The 19408-nt window shown below is 26.6% G+C and overlaps 1 protein-coding gene across 3 annotated transcripts in view; it reads right to left on the minus strand.

Moving 5' to 3' along the window:
* LOC129965528 (kinesin-II 95 kDa subunit-like) overlaps nt 1-19408 on the minus strand; it is a 49164-nt gene that overhangs the window by 19884 nt on the left and 9872 nt on the right. For 2 of the 3 annotated variants that reach the window (XM_056079501.1, XM_056079502.1), the window contains exons 4-6: nt 16669-17208; nt 12847-12894; nt 10152-10293 (exon numbers count right to left, since the gene is read on the minus strand). In XM_056079501.1, coding sequence (XP_055935476.1) covers nt 10152-10293; nt 12847-12894; nt 16669-17208 — 730 coding nt within the window. The remainder of the gene's footprint in view (nt 1-10151; nt 10294-12846; nt 12895-16668; nt 17209-19408) is intronic. The other variant, XM_056079503.1, reaches the window with a different exon arrangement.

Below are 19408 nucleotides of genomic sequence, written 5' to 3' on the forward strand. Positions count from 1 at the left end.
AAATTAAACATGAAATTCATAAAAATGTCAGTTTAAATGCTTGATATAAAATGGACAAAATTTTACAAAACTTTTATGCATCCAATGGACAGAATATGTACCAACCAATGTAGAAATGATATAAGTTCTAAGTACATGCTTGTTAAGCCTTAAAAATAACAATTAATTGTGCGTCTTGACTCACTGGATTGTGGGCCATGATTTATTTTCATTAGTTGACTTTATTCAAAAATTGATATTAAAAAAATCGATTTTTCTTAAATAAAGTGTTTTTCTTAAAAATCAATACAGTCCTATATACTTAACATTTATTTACAAACATTTACATATTTTATACAATACATGAATAATCCTCTAAGGAGCACAACCAGTTTTTTTTGGATTTCTATGTTCATTTCAAAAGTCGACTATTCATATTTACACACATATATTCTTAAAATTCCAGGAATAAAATATTCAAGATTTTAGATATTTGATTAAATATAAAAATATAACTTCACTTTAACAGCTAATTATCAATTCTTAAAACTGTTAAATGAAAACAATTGGGTGCTCAGAGGGTTAAATATGTATTGATAATGTGTATTCATTCAGAAAATAGAGCAATACTACATAATAATGGAGATAAATCTTATTAATATTAATCATTAAATTTTAAAAGTATTTTTAAGTATACTTCAAAATATTTCATATTTAACTAAACTTGAGCAAGTAAGTTTGCTCATACATAGAAGAATTTCAGTCAATAAATATTTTTAGAAACAGAATCCAACATTAAACAGGGGATTAAAAAATCCTTATAAATACTGAATAAATATGTGCACTGACTTAAAAAAATATTACATAATATTAAGGAAGACAAATCTCCCCAACAGAAAATGATGAATTTTTATTTCATACATGATCTTGCTCTATACATAAATTACTCAAGAAACACTGCAGAAAGCTATTTCTGACTCCATCTGTCCAAGAATGATATTAGCAAAAGAAGATTTAAATGGAAATTATTGGTTTAACGGAATCATTGTAGTGCAAAATTGCAAAACCTTCAAATCAAAATATTCCATGACATCTGTCATTAGTTTTGACACATCATTCCATTTTTAAGTTAATATAATTATAAATACTTTTTTAATTTCATTAGCTGATCGAAATCAATTGTTTTATTTCATTTGGATATCAGCCCATTGTAAAAGTAAGATGAAAGAGAGAGAAATCTATCAAGTATAAATCAAGTTATGACTGTCCAGTTCTTGGGCTATCATATCAAAAGAATAGTTGTAGAAAAGGTGCAATTATGCTAAGTGCAAAACAAGTTACAGGTAACAGAACTATATAAAAAATTTGGAAATGAGCTTTAGACAATTGTCAAGGTGAATTTTGTGCTAATGTTGATTCTTTGAAAAAAATAAATAAAATGGAGATGTAAATGCAAATATTATAGAGAAAAAACATAAGATGTATTCCTTTTAGTAAAGGAGGGATCATAAAATCAGTAACTCATGCCATTGAAATTTCTGAATTCTATTAGAAATAAAAAAAGGAAATTCAATAAAATGAATTTCAGGCACCAACTATTTCTGCCATAAAAGAATAAGAAAACAAAGCTTCATAGCCAAGAGATCCTAAGTACAAATTTAAAATCTTGAAATGAAATAAGTGGAAATTAATAAACTATTTCAATATTCAAATTCAAAATTAGGAGTAAAATATTTAATTCAATCTAATTTTGTTAGCAAATGCTGCATTCCCTCTATTAGAAAAATTAATTTATTAACTGCTATTATTATTATGGCACAGTAGGAGTACTAAATTATGTCAGTCGTAGTTAGCAAAAAAATAGAAGAAAAAATCAAACTGCAGTTTATCAAATGAATTCCAGCATTTAGTTTATGCCATGCATACTATTGACGGTAGCTCAATATACTTAATGGATGCAATTTAGGTTAAATGTTGCTTTGTATTTCTCAGTTTCAAAAAGTAAAATAATTCACTAAATAAGCATTTAAATTATGTATTTTAATACTGTAAATACGAAATTAAGGTCAGTGATGGAATAGAAAACATTTATTTTCACAAATATAATTACAGGAAATTCCCATACTTGATGTGAAATATTTAAACCGTACCACTATGCTTTAAGTCAATTAAGGAAGGAAAGGGAAAACAAAACAAAACATGCCATGTTCCAAATTAGTTATTTTTAATTTAATAGTTATATGAAATTGCATACATTTATACATATACTAAAGTACATAATGGTTTAAAATTAATATCACAACTTTTGCTAATATGCATATTAAACCTTTATGAATAATCAATTTATTTTTCATAAAATATTCGATTGAGAAAAAACATAACTGGCTGCACTTATCGTAAAATTTAATATTACATTTTTTAAATATGCTTTTAATAAAGTTAATATTAACTTTTATAGTTTTTTACATGCTCACATTAAAGTTCTTGGTTGTAATCGTTTTTTTAAACATAAATTACTACACAAAACTGAAATTATTCCAAAAGTTTACAGAAAATTTTAAATGTTTAAATATGTTGATTACAACATTTTTATATTGTCTTTAAGTAGTTGATATTGTTTCTATTATAATTTGCTGACAGTGCTTTTGCCCTCACAATGATTTTAACATGCACTCTATGCTCTGTAAAAAATTACTGTCGACTTGAAAACAAAAGAATCAGAATTCTCACACATAAAACTCAGACCATTGAAATGTCAATACTCTTAAAAAAAATATTAGAAATGTTAAAAAATATTAGATTTAATTCCCAGCATTAGAGATAAATTATGACAGTTATCAGTGGTGGTTGCCAATTCAGTAGAGAGTTGCAAAATTCAAGAGCTTTTGACTTAAATATCAATAATTGCCAAATTAACAGTTTATTTTAAATATTGTTACATTTCTTTATTTTCATAGTTGAATTTGTTAAATTAGAGTGTGTAAATATTTCAGCAAATTATTTTCAGCATCTCTTATATTTAAATATCAATAAGAATATAGCATGCAGTATTATTATGCATATGTTTATTACATAACTGTATGTAAAAGTGTACTAACGGCAAAGAGAATAAAATATGTTCTCTTTGCATAGTTGCATTTCAAAGAAATAAATACTGATTGTAAATAATTTACTTGAATGGAAATTTTAAGAATTTACAGTATTTCAGAAATTTTATTCACTATACTACAGATAGTAACTACCACTAAAATAACAATTTCTAGCCTAAACAACACAAATGAAGTATTTCAAAGACAGCAAGGACACTATCAAATATTCAAAATTATTAGTCAGTCATTTGCATACAAAACATGTAAATGTCAAGTTCAGATTACAGAAAAATTAAAGAACCAGATGACTAACTAATGCCTTGCCACTTTCTCTGCTCTCCTTCAAAAGTATAGCAAACTTTTTGGAATGTGTAATATAAATTCTTATAATTTATTTTGCTAAATATTCATATGAATAAAAACAGGAAAATTCACATTTATATTTATTATTAAAAATTCAATAAACACTGATCATTAACAATTCACAATGTTTGTCTTTGGAACAGGACTGGATCATGCCCTGTAAAGATCTACAAGCAAAGCAACCTTCAGGGAAGGGGAGGTGCCTCTCGAAACTAAACATCAATTTTTTATTTATTTATTTATTATTTTTTTGCAGCTTCTAATTAAATTCCTGTATAAACTTTTAGTAAAAAATATTATCATAAAATAAAGCAATTACAAAACAAAAATTTCAAGAGAGTCACTTTTTACATGCGTAAAAACAAACTATGTTCAAAAATAATTTCAAGAAAATGGAAAAATAATGAAGCTTTTGAATATACAATTCAAACATTTTAAAACAAAGTTTGATAAAGTCGCAAGTCAATTAAGTAACTGCAAAACAAATTCGACAGTAATTTCAGCAAGAAGATTTGAAAAATTAAAACCTAAGAATACTACTTTGAAATATAAATGATAGTTTGTTTCAGTCAGACAGATATTCAGTTGAGCAATTTCAAGTCCACAACTCTTGTAAATTAAATGAAACATTTTACTAAATTGCTCCAAAAATAAAGCAAAAAGACTCTTATCCTTGGAGGTCCCCCCTCCCAAAGTTATGGTGTCTCTAGGCAGTTGCATGATTATCCGAACCGTTTCTGTAAGCTATACACCATCTACAAAGAAACGGATTGTGTTACATTATTATTAAAATAAGATTAAAATTCTTAAAATTGATACAATATTTCAAGTAATTAAAATCGTTCTCTTAAATTCAAAAGTACTTATAACTACTTTATAATAAATATGCTAATTATCTTCAAGGCCAACATAGTTGTGGACCATTTGCTCTTATGAAATACATAAGAAAAACATTTTTATTTTATTCACTTTTGATCCTTGCAAGAATGCATAATATTTATCGTATGTATATGGGGTAATTTGACATAATCTGCTAAATGAAAGGGGGTCATAGAAGAACCCATGTGAATCCAAAAGCACATATAGCACAAAAAATATAGCCAGATACATTTGTTACAACATTAAATAAATGCAAGTATTTAATTCAATCCATATGATCACTTTTACTATCTCATTTTATTTCACCAAGTTTAGGCAATAACATAAATAAAAAGTTTCACTAATATATTGAAATATTTTATTTCATTATATTTTTCTCTTTTCTTTATCTCCATCCTCCTCCTGAATTATATAACTAAAATATCAACAGATTTTTATGGAGTGACTTATATAATTAAAATTTATTAGTAACTAATTTTAATAATTAGAGAATTTAATCTCTGACAACTTTTATCTTCATTAAACCTCAGAAACCAAGATTGCACAGTAATTCAATCATCTCATTTGTATCGGAAGTCAGAGGTTCACAAAACACAGTATTTAAAATTATTTCTCTGATGATTTATTTTAATAAAAAATTAGTTTAATAAATAAAAAAATTTCTACATACTAAACGGGGAGTTGGGGGTTTAAAAACACTACCTTATTTTCCCCTTCATAATTTCTTTCATCTAAAAATTTGTTTAATACTTATTTGATTATTATTAAAATTTGTTTAATAATAGAAAAACAAACAAACAGAATTAAAACAAACATAGCTGGTTATGCTATTTTTAATGTAGCTATAATGCTTTAGAGGTGTAAAATATTAAAAAACTCAAACAGTCCAAATTAATGTCTTTTACGACTACCACAGATAAAGCAAAAAAAAAAAAAAAAAAAAAAACAGCTCATAGCACTAAAATACAGAAAATATCAGCTCATATCTTCATTTATGCAGCTATATAAGACTGTTACCATTATAAAATCAGGTTTTAGATTTTGTTACATAACTATTACATTGATTAAAAATCATCAAAAAACTGCCATTTAAAAATTGAACATTGTTGACATATTCAAAACCATCTGATAACTTATTTGATTCAAAACAGCTTTACTTTTAAGTCAAATAAACTGAAAAATTGACAAAAAAAAATGATATTTAGACTATAGTTTGTCTTATTTGCCTTTTCTTATTAGATTCAGTTCCAAAGAATTTAGTTCTTCTATTCTTTAATGTACTTAAATTTGATTAAAACCATTATTATGATGATCATATACATCATAATTTTTTCTTTAAAACTGAAAATGAATAATGATTTGTTATTTCTATTCCTTTCAGATAATTATGCTTTTTCTTAAATTTATAAGGGGGGAAAAAAACTACTTTATAAACCATCTTTTACATTGAATTTAATAAGAAAGCATATCTCAGTAATTTTTAGTCACATGTTAACTCTATATGAGATTTTACTCTGCAAGACAAATTTTTTAATTATAAAAATATTACTATGCTAAAAATATAACAAATTAAAACTAAAACTTTTGGTAGCATTTTTCATCAATTGAAAAAAAAAAAATTTTTTTTAAAAATTGCAAAATGTGTTTAAGCTACATCTTTAAATCGCATAAATATATGCAAATGGTGTTCAACTCTTAGATAATTTCTTGTCATTCTAATTGATAATAATTCTCATAAGTAGCTTGATGAAAACAAAATTTTATGATCTTATATCATGAGAATAATCATTTAATTATAGAGTTTTCTCTCCTATTTATATTCTGTTTTAAAAGTATACCATCATATTGATTAAATTAAAAACGTGCAGAATTTTGTGTAATGAGCAGTAAGTCCAGATATCTTATAATCATTTTTATTAGAACCTATTATGCAATAAATTCATTTCAGCTGCAACACGATTGATTTCGAAACCATTTAGAGGGAAGTATATACATTTAAACAGAAAAATACTCTAAATGACAAATATATCTATATATGTAATCCGCAATGCCTGAAACACTGGCATTCTATAAAAAATCTAATTTTATAAAATACTGCCACTTTTAGACAAAGTATGAAATATGAGAATTAAGATATACTTTCCCAAGGTATGCAATACTTAGGCATTCTATAAAACAGCAAATGTTATTTAGGCAAAGTATGAAGGGGGGGGGACAATATATACAAAATATTTACTTCATGATCTTTATTAGTATGGCCATAAAAAGATATGAAACTTTTTACAGGATTTTTTATAAGCAGGTGAATCAATGATTTATTTTAAACATATATGACAAGTAGCTGGGGAAATCCTTTTGTTAAGCATGCCATCATGATCTTTAATCCACCATCAAAAATAGTTTCACTCATGCTTTTTGAAACAGGCTCTTCTGCTTATATCAGAAATGCATTTCGTATTTTGTTAATTTGACATCTGGAATTCTACAGAATGGCTAAGCAATATGAGAAATGTTTAACTGATTCCTACATTGCTGGCCAATTTTTGGCATTTTATAGAATGCTAGCTTACATTGGTAGTAACATATATATTGTTTGATTTGATAAAATTTTTGCTAAAACAATTAATAAGACTACCTTTTCATACAATATGCTGATCTTAATAGTCATAATTAGTAAAATATTATTTAATATAATATATAATTAGTAAAAATTAAATTATATTAAATTTATCCCTTTCATTGGATAAACAAGATTGTCCGCCCTTTTTATATTTTTAGCTTAAAAAACATTTTGAATTAATAATATTGGCTTTTTTATCATTTTTATTCTGGGTTTCCATTACAGCTTATTCCCCTTATGTTTCATTTCTTCTTTTCATTCATTTATTCCTTATTTACTTTCTTTTCTTTTTTTTAAATAATAAAAAGGGTAAAATTAAGCAGAGAAAATTTTCAATAAAAAAAGATAGCAACATAGAAATTTTCTGCTGGTTTAACACATATAACATATATTGTCAATTCTTTTCATGTTACTTCTAAGAAGGGATGAGTAGTTAAGAAACAGAAAATTAACAGAGCAAGAAGAGATAACATTAATGGTGATAACCCCAACAACAGATGATGCTTCTGAATCCATGCATCAAAAAGTTGCACTAATGATCCATATACCATGCCTTCAATTTCCAATACAGAGTGTTTGTCTGCCAGTAAAACAAGGTAAAAGTACGACCTCAGCCATTTGCCATTGAAAGGTTAAGAAGATGACAGGTTTTACATGGATAAGTAATGAAAAGTAACCCAATTTGATTGTGTTTAGTATGTGGAAAAAATTACTTTGAATACTAAATTAAATCATTTAAAATTGAAACAGGATATGGAGTTAATCAATCCTGATCCTATCAGTAAAAACAACAAATATTTTGAATGCAGACAAAGTAAATTCAATAGCAAAAACAGCAGGAGGGGGCTTTTTCAAATACATATTTTCTAACAACCAAAAAGTTGATAAAGTTTTGCATTAAAGATATGGTAGAAATATATAAGGAAAATTGATAACTTGCAAATGTCTGACAATATTACCGTGTTATATATTGAGAAAATGATGCAATTTTACGAAGATTTAATGCCTTGATTAAAATTTTCACCTTTTAATTCACTATACAATTTAATGGATCTACAGATATTACTGCTTTAGCCATTTTGATTGTCTTGATTTACTATGTTAAGAAATTACAGTTGAAAAAGATGCATCATGTCCTTTTGCATGTGTATGTCCTTTTCAAAACAAATTACCAAAAAAAAAAAAAAAAATTGAACTAATTAATAATATGCAAAAAAAGTTGAATTCTGCTAGATTTATATGCACATATTTAAATAGATAAGGCAAAGTTATTGTGCACTGACAAAGTTGCAGTATCTTGAATAATTGCAAACACGCCACACATCAAGCACACACATAACTACAATATTTTGCACTTTTGATAAAAAGCATACCAATTATATTTAAAGGCCTGTTATGTGATGCTGCAAAAACAATAAATTTTGTATGAGTAAAACAACTAAATTCAAGATTATTTTCTTTATGCAAACGACTATTTAGCAGGCACAAGATCCTCCTTTTACATCCAAAATTCAGATGGTTGCAAACAGGAAAAATATTGAACTGGCTCTTTAAATTAAATGTTTTTTTACAAGGTCATGAATATAGCATAAGACTATGTAGCGAAATATGATTATAATGTTAGCCTGTTTAGTAAATATATTTGCCATTCTCAATAAAATAAATTTATCTTTACAGGGGCTGTCCATAGATACATTAAAAATTGAAAAAAAAATAAAAAATATATGCATTAGTTCTTAAACTAAACATACAGATATACATAAAAAAAAGGATGCATATTCAGTGCTGTGTAAATTTAAGCATTTTTTTTTTTTTTTTCTAAACTGAAAATGAACTGAAGTTAGTTAAGTTGTTTACTGAATTAATTATACTATGAAATCAGTTGTTATCAGAACTAAAAATATTTAAACCAACTTATTATCTAATATTTTGACTTTTCATTATATCAAAAAATCAAGAATGCACATAAATTTCAGTTTTTGTGAATTTCTTTAAATGTATCTAAATATTTCTAACAAGTCCTTTATTTCAGGATATAAAATCCAAACTTGAAACTAAATTCTATGCAGTGACTATGAGAAAAGTGAAGGGAAAAAAATATCCCAATTAAATATTTGTATAATAACTGCTGGATATCAGCGAAAATAAATACCAAAAATAAACAATTTTTATAATTTATGAGAAATAAATTCCACTTTGGAATCAAGTTTCTAAAAGGCACAATTCAAAATAAAAATTATGGCTGAACCATAAAATAATGATTTATTATGTTGAAAAATAGAAATAAATCATTGTATACAAACATTTGCAATTTTCATGCATCATACACATTTGTCCTAAAATAACCAGCAGAAGTTATCTTCCTGAAATTTCCTTGCATAATCACTAATAAATGTATTTGTGTATTATTAACCATATGCCATTGGCAAACAATAACTACTAAAAAGTCTATTATTGAGAATATTTGGAAATTAAATGCCAGGATATGGCTACAAGTACCAGAAAATCAAATTGTAACTTCGTATGCCTTTTTTTTTTTTTTTTTGACCGATTGGAACTAAATTTTGACACAGAACTACAATTGTAATTACAAAATCATAAGTCAAGTAATGTATTAAAAATAATAGCATTTACATGCATATGAAAGTACAGACTGAAACACAGTCAATTTCTAGATGTATTTAGTTCCAAATTTGACAGTATCTACTTTTCAGATGTTAAATCTGTGTACCAAATTTTAACCATCTAGCTCTCTCCGATTCATGGTAAACGAATAAACTTAAATTTATACAATCAGACAGACATTTCCTTGGAATGAAATTTATTCAAAATATGGCAGAAATATACAAATCTGGAACAAACTAGAAAACAAGTTTCATCTATCTAGCTCAAAGCACTTTTCAGTTATACGGCATTATTCTAAAAATGTGATTTTCAAATTCACAAATGGAGATTCAACAAAATCTTGAGTTTTAATTTTTTGATGATCACAATATTTTCTCTTTGAAAAATATGAGAAAGCAAAAATAATCACAGCTTAGAATCCCATTATTAAAAAAAAAATTTATTGACATCTAACAGAATTTAATTTATTTATATTATTTATTTACATAGCACCACAAGAAGGATCTTGAGCATTAAATGGAACCAAGGATCATGGGAAGGAATGGAACAAAAAATCTCAACTTCATCAGGGAACTTTGTATATCTACAGTACTTACGTTTCCTGATGCCCCACACTAGGTTGCATTCGCATATTTTGTTGGGTGGCCATTAGATTTTGGCAATGTTCTTTATTTTTAACCACCATAAAATACGGCTGTTTGGTTGCATCCTTTTTATTCCGAGCCATGCCTTTCGTGCCTATAAAAAAAAAATCGAAACAATTTGATACAATGCAATACAAACTGAAGTAATATAAGTTTTTCATACATATTTCACAAAACAATTTGTTACTACATAATAATGCAAATTAAAGTAATATAAATTCTTCAAATATAGAAACAGTATTAAGGGGAAGGTGGACTTTAATACTAGCAAAAAGACCAAAACTTAAAATTTCATTTATACTTTCATCTGACAAATATATGTTTATATGTGAATAAAATAACATTAAATAAGAATACTTAAATAAAATAAATAATAGGTTCAAGGGAGTAAGTATATTTTTAGTGATTATCAAAAAACTTTTTTTTTCAAATTCAAATACACTGAAAATGCTCAAAGTAAACAATTTTTTTAAAAAAATTAACAGCAAGAATTCTTATTATACATTAAAATAAATCAAAGATACATTTAAGTTTCAATTTCTAATAGATAATTAACATTTTAGATTGTCATTTATTTTCAGCATTGCTCAAGAGAACAATTAAATTTTCTTTGTTTTATTTTTTTAAATATACATTTACAGGACTTTTCTTCATTAAAATATTTTTTCATAAATAAAATTTTTCATAAAAATCATCAATGTTCAATAAATTTCTGGCAAATGCAGCTAGCTCATAATTGTCAGTATGTAAAAAAAATTCATGACAAACTGGACTCATCACTTCAGTTCAATGGATTAAGAATCAAATTTGATTCAGAAAAATACAAATGATTTAAATTAAATTACATAATTCAAGGGTTGTTCATCAATAAAAAAAATTATCGAATTTTTCAAAGATCATAAAAATTCAAGAAAAATTTAATATTACATACATAGCAGGTTAAGTGAAAAATAAATTTACTCATGTTTTGTGATTATCACATCATTGTTATAGATTTGACAGATGACCAAGTACACACTGCTTCATTTTCACCAATTCCAAAAATTTATGCAACAACAATTCACGGCATTGAAATTATGGTTTTGCTTTAACAATAATTATCACCAGAAATCTATATAGTGATTATTGCTTATAGGGATTGAACATGTGCACAGCATGTAATATTTAGAGGATGAATATGAGTAACTATTTTTTTTTAATTAATTTATGATCATTCTTTTTAGAACAGTCTACATAGCATTCAATCACTTTTTCCCTAACATTTTTATAAGAAAAATTATTTCATAATAAAAACAATTAAGTAAAAATTTCTTTTAATAATAATGTATTTAACTAATTTGCAATATATATATATGTATTGAGTCCACTATTCCCTTAATTAAAAAGTTAACTAAATTTTTTAAAAGTTAAAATCCACAAGTGGAAATATTCCATAACAAGAAACTCAAAAACTACATAAGAAATAGGAATACATTTGAAGAGAAGCAAAAGACACCAGAAAAGGAAATCAAAATACAGAATCATTACTAATTTTAGGGATGAAGACAGTTCTAAAAATGTGAATACAAAATGAATTAATAAACAAATTCCAACAGAACTGCACAAACTGTTTAGGAAAATGGAAGAGTTCTTGCACTGCAAACTATTGTTATTTAAAAATTCACAAGGAATACCAATTCAGATTTGGCTTTTTTCTCTCTCTTTTCTTTTTAAATAAGAACCAAGAAGGACACTCTCTTTTTCTTCTTCTGAAAATTTCTCTTTATAATTCTATCCAAGATAGATCCATCAATTCAAACAAAATCTAAAACTTTTTTTTTTTTTTTTTTTTTTTTTTTTGTAGAGGAGATGGGAAAAAATATATTTCAGGGATGAAGTATAACAGAACAGGGAAATGAATAAATAAGGTAACATATAAATACAAAAGGAAATTATAAATAAAAAGAAATAAGGCTAAAAAACAGGTTTTAGTTTTTAAAAAATTAATGATTCATGCTTGTGATGACTGAAAAAAGGACCTATTTTTTATCATGCCTTAACTTAACATTTTTACAAAGCTAATTACACTGAAAATAGTCTTGTTTCAATAAAAGTTACAGCAAAAAATTGTTTATATATAGAAGATGTTTAACTATAATCTATTGTTATGTCCTATAAAAATAATTCAGTTAATTTAACAAGTAGTCCATAGCAGTTACAAAATTCATCAGTACATTCATTCAATTTAACGTATCAAAATACAAAAAAGAAACATACTATTTGAACTCTCAGAAATTGCAAATGTAGCATTGCAATTATGCCAGCTACAAGACAAAGTAAATTTTAATGCATTAAAATGATTATGCATATCAATTTTAAAAAAAAGATAATGTAATGATTTAATATAATTTTTCACAGCGATTAACTTCTAACCATTCATTGCAATATAAATATGAATACGTAACTGCATTTAACGATCACTTGAGTTATGTTACAGATTTAAGATTTTATTTTCATATACAAATGCCAGTTTGAGAGTTGAGCCTTTTAAATTAGCTCAATTTTAATTTAATGTAAATCTAATTTTGAGGTAATAAATGTAGCACTGAAAGCAGGAAATGATGTGCTGTTTTGTTCCCAAAACATATCGCAAGAAAAAATAAATTACCTTCTGCAGATTGTCTTCTTACTGCAGGATCCTCATTCGTCTGTAAAACTATTAAACGAAAAAAAATTAAACCTAATTTGAGGTTCAAAATAAAGATAACAGAAATAAATACTTCAGGAAAATATGGAACAAAAATTTTAAATGCAAAATAAGGTTTAATAAACATGCATAACTGAAATATACCACAATTTGACATAAGAAGGTTATATGGTGGTTGCAAAAAGAGCTTTTAAAAACAAAACATAGCTCTAAAATATATATTTGATAAATATAATTGCATCACACGATTTTTTAAAAAAGTGATGAAAATCTTACCTTTTAAGTAAGCATCATTACAGTTTATACCATTCTAATATTAAAAAATTAATGAAATAAAAATCACAGCTTAAAGAGATAGCATAATTTACTTCATTAAAGTCATTTCTGTCAATAAAAACTCAAAACATAAATATGCAAGATACATATGCACAATGTATATTTATCTAATCACTTCTATAGCATTTAAAAAATACATCCGATAGAGTGGAATCTTTCGAGAAAATATTTGCTATCAAATGAGAAAATTAAATATCTGAAATTTCATACAACAGTAAATAGAAAAAGGTTACACTGAAAAAAAGTTCAATAGACATATTATGCAATATCACAAGTTCCTTCAAAATTCAATATTTTCTGTTTAATTAAAGACACGTTTAAAATGCCATGGGCAATAAAATCAATTATGTATTCCATTGTGAATTAAAATGCAACAAGAAGCTGATAAAACCTTAAAACTCTCATGGAAATTGTACAATAAACAATAAATGAACTTCATAGAGATAAATTTCTATGAGATATTGATCGATTTTAAGCTACTCAACAAATAAATATATAAATAACCAGAAAAATTACAAAAGTGTATAAACTGAAGACTAAAACTCACAAAAAAACAATTTAATAGAATTAATAAGAAGTAAACAAATACAAATAGATTAAAATATATTAGGAATGAAGCAACTGAGCAAAAGAAATAATTTCAGACAATATTTTATTGAATATACTGGAAATAAAGACAAAAACTAAAAAGAGGAGGGAATACCGAGATATAGAGGATTGAGGAATACAGAGATCTAGAGAACTGAAGAATACAGTTCCAGAAAATCTTCAAGTGAAATACATGAAAAGCATTTCAAATGAAAATATCCATATAACAATAAGAATAAAATTTATCTCATAAAAAATTCCCAGAGGATGACAGATTAAACTAATTTATGAAAAATGGGGGCTCTCAGTTATTTTATTATCCCCAATTTCTAAAGGAATATTTTAAAAACTACATTTGAAGTACGCAATTAGCAGTCATTATCTCTTAAAGCTTCTAACTAAAGGATAAATCTAGTTTCAAAGATTTTTTCCCTCACTTGTACATAGTCTTCTTGTCCTTCCCCCCTTTCTTTTCTTGCTATATCTTTAAAAAAAAAAAAATGATATAAGTGCTACAGCACAGTAAACTTACCTGACAAAATACGTATAAACCTCATTATTAAAAGTTATACAAACAAATGTAGAACAAAAAAAAAAAAAAAAAAAAAAAAAACAAAAAAAAAAAAAAAATATTCTGGAAGAAATATATAAAAATTTAGAATTTTGAATTATCCTTAATACAGAGAAACAAAATATAAACTCCAACTTTTGAAAACATTCAAATGACATTTCAATCACAATTTGTAGCATCTAAAATTTTAGCATACTATTCAGATGTCATTGATATGAAGCCTGAAAATGATATATTTTAATTACTTGATCGACCCTTTAATATTTGCATGATTCAAACAGTAGTTCTAATTACTGTTATAATGTCAAATGCAAATCAAGCAATCTAAATAATTTATGGGAACTTCAAATTCAATTCCAGATTCATAATTAACCACTTTTTAACTGTAAAATTAATAAATTTAAAAAAAACTCTGAATCACTAGATGATAAACTAGCTTTGCCAACCAGGCAATGAAAAATTAGGTAATAAAATATCAAATTTTTCTGAAACTGAGAACTTTTGAGAGCACAAGAAAATAAACGGCTTTTCTATTATTTAGTTCATCATGCCTCATTTGAACAAAGGCTATTTTGGATTACATTTCATAAGTTTTATATGCAATCAGATGTGGACAACCCTTGAGCTCTCCTTGTTCCACATATCTACAATATCCAAGTTCTTTGTTCCAAATACCTACAACACCCAAGTTCTCTTTGTTCCAAATACCTACAACACCCAAGTTCTCTTTGTTCCAAATACCTACAACACCTGAGGTCTTCTTGTTCCAAACATCTACTACACCCAAATTCTCTTTGTTCCAAATACCTACAACACTCAAGCTCCCCTCGTTCCAAATATCTACAACACTCAAGCTCCCCTCGTTCCAAATATCTACAACACTCAAGCTCCCCTCCTTCCAAATATCAAGCTCCCCTCATTCCAAATATCTACAACACTCAAGCTCCCCTCATTCCAAATATCTAAAACACTGATGGACGAATAAGAGAATATTTAAACTGAATAAATTTAACATGTATTACACTTCTGCGCAGTAAACCATCAAGGAAAGTAAGCTCTGAATCTGTGATGTTCTAATTCTGAAGAAAAGACTAATATCAGCCTATGTCGTCTTGTCATTGAAAACAGAAAAGCATGATACTTTTTCTTAATTTAAGCAAAATCAAATTTAAAAAAAAAATCAATTTTGAAAAGGAAGTAAAATAAGTATATATGCAAATTTTGATAAATAAGCTATTTTGAAAACACAGTACAATGCACAAAAATTAAAAAATTAGCTTATGCAATTTTTCATTACTTTGCCACATAATTTTTTTAAATTAAATTATCATAATCCAATTATAAAAAATTATCTTAGATTAAGAACGCTGCAAAGGTAGTTTTACTTTTAAAAAAGTTTGCAAAATAAAATATTATAAAGATAAATTTTACTCTAGCTTTTTGCTATGAATAATAATTTTTTTATATTTAAAAGGATACCTCATATTTAGAAATAAAATAAATGCAAAATTAAAAACTTATTAAAAGATAATTAATCTAAATATATTACCTGAATTATCTTGATAAGGAAAAGTCAACTGATGAGATTGACCTAATGCTAATTATTTGACAATCTTTAGTCTGCAAACCGGTATGATTAGACTGCAGATATTAAATATCAGTTCCATAATATTAATAAAAGATCATTAACATATCAGCTTCTTCAAATCAATGTAGACAGAAGATCAAGTTATAGAATACATTATAAGTCTCCATAAGAATGTAGTCATATTTCAAAACTAGATGAATGGAACATGAAATTTAAACATTGCAGTCAACAGGCCCCATTTATTCAATTTCTATTTGTTTGAAGCAAAATATATAAATCTGCAGAAAGCAAACCATTTTATTTTGTCTATCAAGGTCAGAAGAAAATTCATGAATCTTCCTGGCAATCATGCTGCCTTTCAAATTCTGCATTCAAATCACATCAAATCTATTTAACTGAAGGCCAACAAACAGCAACCAATATCAGAGATACAGTTCCTTGATTTTGAATCTATATTGCAACAAACCATCAGATACTCAATATTCTCGAACTTATATTCACAGATTTGAAGAAAATCTTTTCAGTATGCAGACAACAAAAACATCTAATGAAAATAAATACAATAATTTATTAAAATTATGAAAAGAAAAAAAAAGACTTTTGAACAATGAACATGCTGTTCAAAATAACAATTTCAGTACTTGTGCTTACCTTTCTTCATGCATTGACTAACTTAAAAAAAATATGCATTTAAAATTACCTCGTCTTAAAACCAGTTTTTGTATCAAGGGCGCCTCTTTTCCTGCCAATGGAGAATCTGGTGAATCTGGTGTTATAGATGATGTTGAATTAGATTGAGGAGATTGAACAGAATCTTTACCAAATTTATTTTCAACAGATGGAGAAAAATCATTCCACAGAGAACTGTTTGATGTATGTTGCAAAATAGATGCAGACGGAATATTAGAAGTCACGGCTGGAAGTTTCATTACAGAAAGCTCTGGTTCAATGTTATTTTTCTTTAAAGTCAATAAACGTGACTTTGAATGTTTATGGTATGGTGCAGTCTCCACCTTTAAATTTGGTTTTTGAGATTTTACTCTTACTATGTTTGCTGATGTATTTACATTCACAGAGGATGGCAGAACAGCACCACAAGAAGTGTCTTTGCTCATTTTCCAAGTGGTTTCTTTATTCCTGGAAGGGGTAGTAGTAACATAGCAAGTACGAGAAGAGGAAGCATTAGAACAACTGCTTGATGGTTTAGAAGTAATTTCTTCTTTGGTTCCATGTCTTTTCTCTAAAGAAAGATTATAAAAATGACAATTGATATTCAATACCACACACTGCTTAAGAATAAGTAAAATTGATTTATAATTTTCTTCAAATCTTCTTAACTTTCGGTCCTTCAGATCTATTTCAAAGGTGAAATTTTTTTTTATGAATTTATCAATGAACAAAAATATTTTCACGATTTGAAATGTAAATACATGTGGCAAAGTGAAATAAGAGAATAAACCAGAGTCAATGGCAAATAACGAAGTATAATCAAATGCTTTAATTCATAACATTTTAATTAGATGTTTCAAAACAACATGACACTTTGAAAATTTTTTAGCTATTTATATTTATGAAAAACTCAATGATTCAGATGTACATGTTTTCCCAACACCCAAAATTCATGCACATGATCCCACTCAAAGTTAGAATCCAAAATTTTAAAAAATCTTCCCTTGCATGCCAAAGTATCTGAAAATGAATATCTTTCAATAATGTAAGAATATTGCAGATAGTTTAAATAATCAGTGAAATATATATTAATCAGTTTCATTTACATTTATACATAACACAACTGAAATTAAAAATGACAAAATTAGTTTAGCTGCTATTAAAAGAACAGAAAAATGAAAACAAAAAAATGAATCGATGCTATATTATCAATCATAATGGATAAGTCAATATTGTATAAAAACTATTGAGTGGGCATAATACAAGATATTGAAATAAGAATTGATCGAAGCACACCTATAGCGATTGTGAAGCCTGTAGTGAATTGTCTAAAAAGGCTAGCATAAACCTCTATACTTACATCAAAAGAGGGGAGAAAAGACTCAGGTCATACAGACCAAGCAAAACTGCTCTATTACGCTTATCTGATCAAATTAGATAGAATGCATTCAATACAGATGATCCTCAACAGGCATTCTCTATAACTATTGTCTCATGAAATATGTTATTATTCTAAACATCAATTAAAAAGGGCATTACAACTAAGTAAGGAAAGCACACAGATATTTTTGACCATATATTATATATCATTTTGTAGATTGTAATTTATATAATTTTTACAAAATGCAGTATCGCACCCTCCATCCCACTTTTTTTGATACACAATTTCAATCAAAGAAAATTCAGGATTTTTTTTCAGGGGAATTATTTAATATTTTATTAAGCACTCTTTGCAAAGATAAACAAAGAATTTCAATTTAAAAGATAAAAATAAATCAAATAAAAAGCACCATGTTACTCTAACTTCAGTTCTCATACGCCAAACTTCCATTCTACTTTTCAAGCAATATTCTGTCATCTGTTTCGAGATAAACTTCCTAAACTTTTGAAGCATTTATACAGCAATATATTTTAACAAAGAGATATATGTAGTATATTTTATACTAGTGCAGAAACAAAGGAGCTGATCCCAAAAGAGTTACAAAGAAATGGAAAAAGCATTCGAATAATCATTTCCATTTCAAATAAGTTCAATAAAATAACTAACAAAAAGATATGAAAATTAAGAAGTTGAAAAAAGATTGCCTTTTACTTAATGCTTTGGTTTTCTTTCATAACATTCATCAGTTAGATAAATTTACATTTTGTTTTCACAATTTTTCTATGTTGTGATAAGCTGGTAAATCTGTGTAATCACATAATCCATTTACTTCCAATTTCTCTGCAATGTTTTAGACATGACAGGCATTTTCAGATGTTAATAGCTTTTTTTTATAACATTTATACATACAGCACATTTATCTTTTGAATAAACTAATAAACTAAATAACTTTAGACTCTTGAAGAATCACTGTGTGAGTGTATGTAAATATATATATATATATACTGAGTAGCCAAATTATTATGAACTCTTGACAGGTATAATCAAATTGACCATAAGTTCACATTGCTGTTGCTAGGAAGGACAATAGGTATAAAAAACTAAATTCAAGACAAGTGAAACATCAACTGCACTGCACTGCACTGTTTGCAAAGAAATGGGGAAAAATGATTTGGCTTAGTTTGAATGTCAAATGATTGCACTTGTAGCCTCAAAATTAGTATCAGCAAAACAATTGCAATTGTGAAGTGATCGACAGCAACAGTTATTAATGCTCACAGAGAGTGGATTTTTGAGCAAAAAAATCAAGTCTCAACATCAGATATGTGGTCATCACAGTCTACTAAATGCTTGATCTGAAAAGGAACTTACAAGAGTTACCTAGTCCAGC

The sequence above is a fragment of the Argiope bruennichi genome, chromosome 4, assembly GCF_947563725.1.
Source record: "Argiope bruennichi chromosome 4, qqArgBrue1.1, whole genome shotgun sequence".
Taxonomy (NCBI): Eukaryota; Metazoa; Arthropoda; class Arachnida; order Araneae; family Araneidae; genus Argiope; species Argiope bruennichi.